The sequence below is a fragment of the Lissotriton helveticus genome, chromosome 7 (assembly GCF_964261635.1).
Source record: "Lissotriton helveticus chromosome 7, aLisHel1.1, whole genome shotgun sequence".
Lineage (NCBI taxonomy): Eukaryota > Metazoa > Chordata > Amphibia > Caudata > Salamandridae > Lissotriton > Lissotriton helveticus.
The window spans coordinates 1,921,385,125-1,921,396,607 of record NC_136068.1 but is presented as its reverse complement, the minus strand read 5'-3'; the positions used below and the strand labels follow the sequence as shown (position 1 = coordinate 1,921,396,607).

The 11,483-nt window shown below is 46.5% G+C and overlaps 1 protein-coding gene across 1 annotated transcript; it reads right to left on the bottom strand.

Annotated features, from left to right (window-relative positions):
- Window positions 1–1,131: 1,131 nt before the first annotated feature.
- On the bottom strand, window positions 1,132–9,815 carry LOC144769977 (uncharacterized). The gene is made up of 3 exons (XM_078654171.1): window positions 9,743–9,815; window positions 5,806–5,925; window positions 1,132–1,370 (listed from the first exon to the last, which is right to left on the bottom strand). The coding sequence occupies exons 1-3, from the start codon at window positions 9,813–9,815 to the stop codon at window positions 1,132–1,134; spliced, it is 432 nt and encodes a 143-aa protein (XP_078510297.1).
- Between the last annotated feature and the right edge of the window lie 1,668 nt (window positions 9,816–11,483).

The window sequence follows — 11,483 nt, the reverse complement described above, 5'->3', positions numbered from 1 at the left end:
ATTAGGTTAGAGGTCCCGGCTCCTTAGGTAGCCCCCTCCAAAGTTTCCGCCCATTCATGACATATTCTGTTACGTTTGCATCACATGTCTATGTATACGCCCAGTTACACCCAGTTACACCTCTTTTTACTGTTATCTCTCGCGACTGCTACGCGTCACGCCTTCTGCTCCACCCACTGCTACGCCTACTGCAATGTAATGCTATGTGTTTGCGCTATGTATATAAGTCAATGTTTTGTTATTGAATGTTAGCGCGCTCATCCCAGACCCAGCCCCGGCAGCTGCCGGGCCTTATTGTCCTATTCCCATGCAGGTTGTCCTGATCCTGTCCTTATGCTGTAATAAACCTGCAGAAACTCCTACTACCTCGAATCTTGACTCTTATTTTATTGAGCTATCTGTTATGCTATAAGTCTAGTCAAAAATAGGGTATTATTTATTTATTTACCACAATACCCTGCAGTGATTGCCCTCTTTGGACCCTTTATGGAGTGCCCTCTGCAGGGCACCCTCACTGGTGGGGGCAGGTGCCAGCAGGGCTGTCTGACTGCTGAATGAAAAAATAATTGAATTTGTACTTGTAAAGCGCACTGCTGCCCCAGCAACAGGGCGTCCTGGCGCTGTACTGATACCGCTGTGGAACCCTTCCTGGATTTTCTCTGTGAAATGCCCACTCCTGGGCACCCCCAAGGTGAAGCCAGGCATCCCAGTGCTGTTGTGGAGATTAAGCAAGCTATTGCCCAGAGTCACAGAGTGAAATCCATGATTAGAATAGGCACCGAGGAGAGAATTATCAGGTCCCTGGAATTTTTTGAGCTCAAGACCCGCCGAGGCGGGAATTGAACCCTGGTCCCAGGCCAGACCTCTGCATCAGGGTCTGCCGCTCTAACCATTGAGCCACACTTCTCCGCTGAGCTGACACATTAACAGTAGCATTCATGTGATCTCTGAGAATGGGACTGAGCCAATCTGAATAATGCTGGAAAGATGTGGACCGGTCCTAGAATTAACTGGATTGTGTAGGAAAACACAAGGTGGACTCACAAACAAAGACACACCACACACACATGTGCACACAGACACTCTCCATGAATTCTCATCCCCAGTGTCCTTGTGTCTTCTCACCATGCGCTAGTGTCTTGGTCTGGTTCCTTCTGGGTTGGGTCTTCTGGGGTCTGGACCTGGCCCAGCCGGCCTCTGGGGCGGACCCCCTCGTTCACCGCCGAAGAACTTTGGGGGAATAAACTCTGGCTCTGGGCCCTTGCCTGGTCTTCCCCCCATGTCGCCTTCATCGTGGTTCATACCAGGGCCCCTGTTTCTCATTGGTCCGTCCATGGGTCGCTCGTGGCCACCGCCTTCTTTGAAAGGACCTGTGAGAAGAAAAGGCTTCTAAAGTCAACAGTATTTGAATATTTTACAAAAATAATTTGGCATTTATTTTCGAGAAGAAAAAGCCTGGAGTGAGGGGTTTTCTGCTTCAAATAAAGTGGCAGGTCTGATTGCTTCTTTTCAAATGCTCACACTGGAGCCAGCACCATGCACTGTAGGGTGAGCAGTGGAGCCAGCACCACGCACTGTAGGGTGAGCAGTGGAGCCAGCACCATGCACTGTAGGGTGAACAGTGGAGCCAGCACCATGCACTGTAGGGTGAGCAGTGGAGCCGGCACCATGCACTGTAGGGTGAGCAGTGGAGCCAGCACCATGCACCGTAGGGTGAGCAGTGGAGCCAGCACCATGCACTGTAGGGTGAACAGTGGAGTGGCAGAGTGCACGGACACTGGTGCAAGGAATGAAGTGAGGCTTCTCAGTACTGTTTGAATTGTAAAATACAGCAATAATCAGGGTTCAGTGGACCCCTCGGACATGTGGGACCCGGTGCCACTGCACCTGCTCCACCAGTGGAAGCTATTCCCTGAAGGTGTGGCAATCCCTGCTTGCGGGTGCCGGAGGCTGGGGCTAGAATAAGACCCCCTGAGTACAGTGCTGTATCCCCTGTATCCTGACTCCTCCCCCACCTTGCATGACCCTCTCCCTATAATACCCCCGCTTTAGCTGCAGTGCTATAAATGGACAGCGTGTCCACAGGGAGAGCACCCACACTCTCCACGAGATGTCTAAGTCGGTTTAAAACACTGTGCCCCCTGCAGCATGCACTGCCCTCTCCCACACCCGGAGACGCTCTCCCCCTGCCTCCCAGGCTACTCTCTCTTGCACCCTACCCCCGCCCCCCAGCCAGCCTGTGCTCCCTCCCTTCACGCTCACTTTTTGCTTTCTCCGTGCTAACTCTGTTGTTCTCCCCCTGCACTCTGGGATGCTCTCCCTTGTGCTCTCCTCCCCTTGTACCCCGGGCTGCTCTCCCTTGTGCTGCTCTCCCCTTGTGCCCTGGGCTGCTCTCCCTTGTGCTCTCCTCCCCTTGTACCTCGGGCTGCTCTCCCTTTTGCTCTCCTCCCCTTGTACCTCGGGCTGCTCTCCCTTGTGCTCTCCTCCCCTTGTACCTCGGGCTGCTCTCCCTTTTGCTCTCCTCCCCTTGTACCTCGGGCTGCTCTCCCTTGTGCTCTCCTCCCCTTGTACCCCGGGCTGCTCTCCCTTGTGCTCTCCTCCCCTTGTACCCCGGGCCGCTCTCCCTTGTGCTCTCCTCCCCTTGTACCCCAGGCCGCTCTCTCTTGTAGCCTTGGGGTCTTCATTGCTGAGGATCTCCCTATAAAACCCCAGCTAGAAGCAGTGACCACCTCCTGCTTCCCCCAATTCTGGAGAATTAGAAAAATCTGAAAATATCTTACATCTGAAGTAGTTATCCAAGTCATCATTCCCAAAGTCATCTCTGATATAGACCAGGAGACTCCCTTCACCTGGGGTTCCAACAGACCTCAGTCAACGCCTACAAACAGCAGAGAACCAGACCGCCAGGCCGGGCACCGCCACGTCACCCGCTGATGAGAAAGCTACCCTGGCTCCCATAGCACGAAGGACCATCTTCAAAACTGGATGTATTATGTTCAAATCCCTCTGTGGAAGAAGCCCAGCCTTTATATCCTCCAGAATTCAGAAATACACCCCTAGTCGAAACCTAAGGTCCAGCCATTTGAATCTACTAACAATCAATAAATGCTATAAGAAGAAAATAGGTGGCGCTAGATTATCTGTACTTGCCCCCCACATATGGAATCCCCTTCTTCTTCACATCCAACCCACCCCAATTATTCAGGCAACTCCTAAAAACATGGCTCTTTAGACAAGCATAGGACTAAACCTTGTGTAGCGTAACTGCCCTGTTACCCTAGTGCCAAGAAACCAAGTAGCATAATATAACAAATATTATTTGTCAATTAATTTTGTAATTGAATTTTAAATATCTATATTACAGATTCTTTTTTTGTTATATTTTATATGTGGGCTGCTAGGTTTGTAGCTGTATAAGATGGGAAGGTAATTAAATAATATTTGAATAGCAGTTTTTATTTTATTACAAATAATTTTATTAATTTTCCATCATCAACAAAATAATAAAATATACTTTGCAAGCATACACAAAACTGCACTCTTGGCACAATGCTACCTCTAGGCAGCGCCTAAAACTCAACAGTAATACACCAAAAATATTAACTCAATCAAAAAATAAACAACAAATATGAATATAGAGCACCAATAAAAAATAAAATATTGTGCACTTACAGATGTACATAGTGAGTTTATGAACAATGATAATAATGAAAAAACAACGATAGAGAAAAATAAAGAAATAAAGATAAACAAAAGTAAAAGAAAGAAGAAGAAAAAGGAAAAAGAGAAATAGAGAAATAAACATCAAGGATTATAGAAAACAATGGAGAAGTCTACTGTTTCGGCTGGCTATAATGACCAAATCCGTACGTAAGGAAAAGATTTCTACAACTACAACATATAATGAACTCAACACAATGTGATCCAAACAATAAGAATGCATCATTAAGAAAAATGTATACTGTGGGTGAAAGAATAGTTGCAATAGAACATTTTAGAAATAGCAGTTATTTATTAATCGACAATTATTGTATAGTAATTATGTAAATTGATTAATTGTTTTTGGTTTTGTAATACATTTGCATATATATATGATAATTAATAATTTTAATATTACAAGTTTAAATATTTTTTTCTACATGTGGTTACACATATATGTAATGAGTTTGAAGTGCAGTACTTTCCCTACTATTGCTTAGACTTCAGAAGGAGTAGTTAAATTAACCCCTCCGAAGTCCAACACTTTCCCTACTGTTGCGCTGTTTCGAGTGGTAATAGTTAATCCCTCAGAAGTCCAAAGCATTCCCTTCTGTTGCACAGACTGGAGTGTGAATACAAAACTTTACCTCTCCAATGTCCAACACTTTCCCTACTGTTGCACACTCTGGGGTGGGAATAGTAATTTTAACCCCTCCGAAGTCCAACACCTTACCTACTGTTGCACTGTTTGGAGCAGGATTAGTCAATTTTACTCTTCCTAAGGCCAACACTTTCCTTACTTTTGCTCTGTTTGGAGTGGGAATATTAAATGTAACCCCTCTGAAGTCCAACACTTTCCCTACTGTTGCTTAGACTGGAGTGGAATTTCACCCTTTTGAAGGACAAATAATGATGGTGAAATAATGTATTGATTAACATGCTAGATAAGAGATACAGGAGACTGCCTGAGGATACTTGCTAATACGACCTGGAATCCTGGCTCTCATCTGGTAATCATGGCTGTATTGTCACTTTACACCTCCATAAAACACACAGTGGGCCTACAGGCATGGACCTATTTCTTGAAACAGAGGAATGTGGGTGAACTCCCAAAACTCTCAAATGTTATTGTCCACGTTAGAAATATGTTTCAAACAACAATATTTTTGTTTAATTCAACATCTCCTTTTCCCTAAATTATGCGACCCTCACTCTGGGCTGGTGGGAGAAGGAACTTGTTTACGTTTTTGTCCAATCATTGCTCAATCTAATAACTTTCATTTGTTGTGATTAAGGCTCCCTGTTTTCCGTTTTTACTGATTTTTACAGATAAATACAGACAGAAAACATTCATTTTCTTGTCTGTATTTATTTTTAAATGTGGATAAAAATTGAAATTGGGTTGCTTTTTGAGTAATTCTTAAATATTATCTGCCATGACTGTCAGGCCAATAGAGGTGTGGATTAATAGATAAGGGGTTTAGAAAGAAAGACATTTTAGTAAAGAGGCTTTAATAGCAGTAGATTTGCACAAGGTTGATACTAAAATGTGCATATTTTCATTTAAGTGCACTGAGTTATCATCTGCGGGTGTTCACAGCACTGGAACCTGGCAGACCCTCAAGCATAAGTTCAAATTTATCAGTTAAATAAATGTGGAAATATACTAATTTCAGCCTAATTTTTCCACAATACCCTAAAAAAATATGGATAAATACAGATAAAATTAACAAAAATTAAATATGGATAGAGACGGAAATAACAAAAAAATAAATACCATCAAAGCAGGAGCCCTAGTTGTGATATACCTTAATTTTTATGTTAAGAGTTTAATATTTTTTCTACATTCATGGGAATACTCATGTATGTAATGTGTTTGAAGTGCAGACCTTTCCCTACTTGGTGTGTTCCACACACACCAACAATAAACTGATCTTGCCTTATCGCCACACAACTAATTTGTGCGTTTTCATGAACGCCCAACACCACTGATATCTGGAATGTAGGTCGTATTTTAGTAAATTCTCTGCAACCACATCTGTGTCGACCCCCCTCCCCCCAACATTTAAACTCTGCACTTCTGGATTTGTACTCTGGAATACCAACCTTTGGGGCCACCGGGCCCCTCTGGGGGTCCCCGTCGTCCACCACCGAAGCCGTCTGGGGGAGGTGGGCGTGGCCCTGGGCCTTTTCCTGATTCGCGGCTGCTGCTCTCGTCCGAAGACCCTGTGTGAAGAAAGGACAGGAGTAAATCAAGCAATGTCTTACCTCAGGCTTTCAAGTATGTCAGAGAAGAAAACGCCTAGACAAAGGGCTAGAATGCATTTAAGCAGGTCGCTCCCCACGCCCAGCAGTAGCCACATCTCCCCCCCCCACCCCTCTAGCGCCTTGAGACCCTCATGGGTGAGTAGTGCATTTTACAAATGTCCTGATTGAGTGACTGATAGGTTGGCTGGTTTATTGGTGGGCCTCTTTCCACCAATGCACTCTGGGGGCAGCAGTGTGGAAGGGGACCCTCCCTGTTTTCCGTTTTTACTGATTTTTACAGATACAGACAGAAAACATTCATTTTCTTGTCTGTATTTATTTTTAAATGTGGATAAAGATGGAAATTGGGTTGCTTTTTGAGTAATTCTTAAATACTATCTGCCATGACTGACAGGCCAATAGAGGTGTGGATTAATACATAAGGGGGTTAAAAAGAAAGACATTTTTAGTAAAGAGGCTTTAACAGCAGTAGATTTGCACAAGGTTGATACTGAAATGTGCACATTTTCATGTAAGTGCACTGCGTTATTATCTGCGGGTGTCACAGCACTGAAACCTGGCAGACATTCAAGCATGAGTTCAAATTTATCAGTTAAATAAATGTGGAAATATACTAATTTCAGCTTAATTTTTTCACAACACCCTAAATAAATATGGATAAATACAGATAAAATTAACAAAAAATAAATATGGATAAATAGAGACAGAAATAACAACAAAAAAAATACCTTAAAAGCAGGAGCCCTAGTTGTGATATACCTTAATTTTTATGTTAAGAGTTTAATATTTTTTCTACATTGATGGGACTACTCATGTATGTAATGTGTTTGAAGTGAAGACCTTTCCCTACTTGACGTGTTCCACACACACCAACAATAAACTGATCTTGCCTTCTCGCCACACAACTAATTTGTGCGTTTTCATGAACGCCCAACACCACTGATATCGGGAATGTAGGTCGTATTTTAGTAAATTCACTGCAACCACATCTGTGTCGACCCCCCTCCCCCCAACATTTAAATTCTGCACTTCTGGATTTGTACTCTGGAATACCAACCTTTGGGGCCACCGGGCCCCTCTGGGGGTCCCCGTCGTCTACCACCGAAGCTGTCTGGGGGAGGTGGGTGTGGCCCTGGGCCTTTTCCTGATTCGCGGCTGCTGCTCTCGTCCGAAGACCCTGTGTGAAGAAAGGACAGGAGTAAATCAAGCAATGTCTTACCTCAGGCTTTCAAGTATGTCAGAGAAGAAAACGCAGTAGCCACATCCCCCCCCCCCCCCAGTGCCTTGAGACCCTCACAGGTGAGTAGTGCACTTTACAAATGTTCTAATTGATTGATTGATTGACTGGTTCATTGGTGGGCCTCTTTCCCCCAGTGCACTCTGGGGGCAGCAGTGTGGAAGGGGAGCCCCTCCCTGTTTGCAGTGCTGGAGCTGGCCCTGGAGTGAGACCCCCCCTGCCCTCCATCTTGTCTTGCTCTCCCTCTGTAAGCTGCAATGCTTCCCCCTCCTAAAGATGCACTCCCCTCATCCAGAGATGCTCCACACCTTGCTTCCTGTGCTGCTCTCTCACTGCTCCTAGGGTCTCCATCTGCACCCTAAGACCCTCACCTCTGCACTTCTCCACCATTCTCCTACTTGTGCCCTCCTTGCACCCTCTTCTGCTGCCCCGTGCACCCTAGGCTGCTCCCTCTGCACCCCGGGCTGCCCTCGCCCCCCCCACACAGGCTGACCCCCCTCTGCACCATGTGGTGCTCTCCCCTTCGCTACGCTTCTCTCCACTCTCTTTCTGTTCTCCACCTGCTTCCTGTGTTTCTCCCCTGTGATGCTCTGCCCTTCACCCTACACTGATCTCTCCAGGTGGTGCACTCATATATCCTGTGATCTACTATTGCACCCTGTGCTTCCCCTGTATCCTGTGCTCTCCAGCATACAACACTTTCCCTGTGTTCACTTCCCCTGTATCCTGTGCTCTCTAGCACCCTGTGCTTCCCCTGTATCCTGTGCTCTCTAGCACCTGGCGCTTCCCCTGTATCCTGTGCTCTCCAGCATACAACACTTTCCCTGTGTTCACTTCCCCTGTATCCTGTGCTCTCTAGCACCCTGTGCTTCCCCTGTATCCTGTGCTCTCTAGCACCTGGCGCTTCCCCTGTATCCTGGGCTCCAAACACCATGAGCTTCCTCTGTATCCTCTGCTCTCCAGCACCAGGTGCTTCCCCTGTATCTTATGCTCTCCATCACCCTGTGCTTTCCTTGTATACTCTGCTCTTCTGCACCTGACACTTCTTCCTTATCCTGTGCTCTCCAGCACCCGCCGCTGCCCCGGTATCCTGCACTCTACAACACCTGGCGCTTCCCCTCTATCCTGTGCTCTCCTGCACCCTGCACTTCCACTGTACCCTACGCTCTCCAGTACCCTGTGCTTCCCCTGTATCCTGTGCTCTCCTACACCCTGCACTTCCACTGTACCCTACGCTCTCCAGTACCCTGTGCTTCCCCTGTATCCTGTGCTCTCCAGTGTCTGGAGCTTTAACAAAGTTGATCTGGTTCTCAAACTCTGCAAATAATTTGCAATAGCGCCAGCGTAGGTAATTGCAGGCAGTCCCGAGAGGCGTTTTACTCTTCGTATGTGCGCTGCAGAATGCAGCGCACATGGAAAGAGGAAAAAAACAAGGCGAAATAAAATAATTTTTCATTGTTACTCCCGCTCTGGGAGGCGTAAGGTTTTGGCGCTGCTCCATGTTTACGTGATTAAGTAAATCTGGGGCAGCGTCACAGTCCATGGGTGTTGCGCGGGAACACCCACCACAACATACATGGAACAGCTCCTTGAAGCAACTTTTGCTGCTTTCTCTTACTCCATATCTATCAGGCCATCCAAAGGCACGCAGAGCGGCTTTACGTCACCTCATAGATATAATTGAGAGGCTTGCGCTGTGGAGTGTCAAAAAAACATGACGCTCAGGAGGCGTAGGCCTATCATAAACAAGCCTCTGTACCTAGACAAATTCAAAAACTTTTCCTACTTTTTACGCGTGCTTTGCGCGCTTCTTTGCATTATTTTTGATTCAATTTCCAGTGCAAAACAAATTATGTGCTAGAAAGTAAGTGATAAAAAAAACTTTTTGTGTTGGTTTGCGTCACTTTTCTGACGCAAGCCTAGAGCAAAATGCTTGTAAATCACCCCCTCAATCCCTCCAATGCAAGTGCCTAGAGGCTAACTATTTAGCTTCAGTGCTCTAGCAATGTGTATTCATTCCCTCAGTCAGTGCCCAGGGATCCTTTCCCCTCTCTTTCGTGTATCGCCACTCGCGCCCTCGTCTCTAATATCTGCCTCCTTCTCCACCTCTTTCTTCAAGCGCTGTTTTACCCCCTCTAACTACATTTCCTATCCGTGGTTAGAGACGAGAGCTCTAGGGGCCAATTCACCGAACTCATCTGAGACAAAATCCTAAACTGACTACTTTTGAGAAGGCATTCAGTAGTAGTAAAATTAGGATTATGTCTTAAATTAGGTGTTTGCCTTAAATTAGGATTTTGTCTTAAGACCAAAACTTAAGACAAACTTAAATTTAATTTAAGACAAAATCCTAATTTAAGGCAAAATCATAATTTAAGACGAAATCCTACCTTTACTACTCCTAAATGTATTCTGTGAATATCAAAAGTAGTACGTCTAGGATTTTGTCTCAGAATAGTTCTGCGAATAATAATAATCGGCCCCATTATTGTTATGAATCAATTCTCTAAACTTGTGCTGTAAATGCAGGTGACCTACCTGACCCCTCCGGTGTCTCTTTGGAGGCCAAGGCCAGGCCCAGCAGGGCGGTGATCAGCAGCGGGGCCCTCATGCTTGCCTCTTCCTCAAGGTGGGTTGTGAAGACCGGAGCCAGCAGTGGATGGACCCCACCGCCCGCTCCCTTTATACTCCACCCCGGGGCTGCCTCGCGCGCAGCCCCCGCCCCGCCATGGAAACGTGGAAACTCTGGAAGCTGCAATTATCAGATTTATTTAGTATCGAGCAGCTCGGATTGCACAAGTGACCATTTCCAAGAAAGCCCTGGACACTGGAAACCATGAGAAACCAGAGGACAAAGCCCATCAGACTGCCTGTCCGCCCCTCAGCTGGAGTCCTGGCCACTTCCGGTTCTGACGCTGACGTCATGGGTCTTTCAGGAGGTCGGTAGGCGGGGCCTGGGGCCTCCTTATCTCCAGCACAACAAAGACCCCTTGCATAGGAAGGAGGGTGTGTTGGACTTTCCACTTCTAATCTGCCACGTCATTAGTCTTGGTACTCTGCACACTCAACCACAGGAAGTGATGTAACCGTACAGGGCTGCAGCAGCTTCTCTCAGGACTGTGAGTGAAGGGCAGTGTCACAGATTGTAGGCCATTTGTCATTTTTCTCCACCTGGTACATACCATTCCTACTGAAGGGGCGCCCTCTCCTGCATCTGCACTGAATATGGGGGTGTTCAGAGAACATACTCCCAATTTCCACAGTCCCTGTGTCTTTGTCTTCATGAGTAAATTTAAATGGTACAATTGGGTGGCAAAGGTTTTCAGAATGGCCATGAATGCCCAACCCTCATGTTTATGTGGGTTACTCCTACCTTGTCCATTCCCGGCCACCTGCCCCTCCTCTGGGAGCACTCATGTTCCCTCTCCTAACCCTAGACCTATGGCTGTGGAGACCCACCTTTCTTATGTTCCTTCTGTGAACATATATGTGGATCCATGTAGACCCTAGTAATCAAGGTGAGACATCATGCCACTGTTTGAGCTCCTTCATGGCACACATGGCCAGGAGTGTTGTAAGTCGCCCCGGGGTACACAGCTCACGATTTACGTCAATGATTTGACGCCTTTGACCCAGATGGTCTTTTGGGGGTCTCACCCTGACTCTTGCACAGAGCATGGGAGTGAGAGTCCTTCAATCCAACCAGAAGCAAGTCAGGGCAGAGGGTTGCAGCCCTTGACTAGTCTTGCCGGTGGAGCACAAGTCACGCCCACCTGGCATCCCCTGCCATTAGTTTCAGGAGTGTGTCACTGGCCTCGGTCTGCCACACTGTAGGCCTGCCCAGGGCACTGATACACACCATCCATAGGAAAAAACACCAACTTGCAGTGGTTGAAGTACATCCATAAATGTATGGAAACTGGATGCTGAGTGCAGCGGGGGCGGGGTCAATCAGCATGGGGCGAGGTCAAAGGCGTGGCTAAAAAGAACAAACTATTCTGGAAATATTTTGATGGTCTTTCACCTTAAGGTAACTCCATATAAAGTAACGTACACCTTAAATGAACAAAAAAGGAAGGGTAAATCAGGGAGATGTGCTGTTTAATGTCAAGAAATCTGTATTGGTTAATACCTACAGATCATGGCAGCAAGCACTTAACTCGCTGTGCTACCTCCGTGGCCAAAGGAATCTACTTGTAAGTACCACACCGCCAGGCCAACGACAACATGTATAAGTCTGACAACTGCAGTGAGAGCTTCCCTTACAAAGAAAAGTCAA

Bases quoted from the DNA above. Each gene is read 5' to 3' on its own strand.
- LOC144769977 (XM_078654171.1), bottom strand. From the start codon at position 9,815: ATGAGGGCCCCGCTGCTGATCACCGCCCTGCTGGGCCTGGCCTTGGCC. The intron at 5,926-9,742 runs GTAGGTCACCTG...TTCTTCACACAG, and splicing joins AGAGACACCGGAGGGGTCAG to GGTCTTCGGACGAGAGCAGC. The intron at 1,371-5,805 runs GTTGGTATTCCA...TTCTTCTCACAG, and splicing joins GGGGCCCGGTGGCCCCAAAG to GTCCTTTCAAAGAAGGCGGT.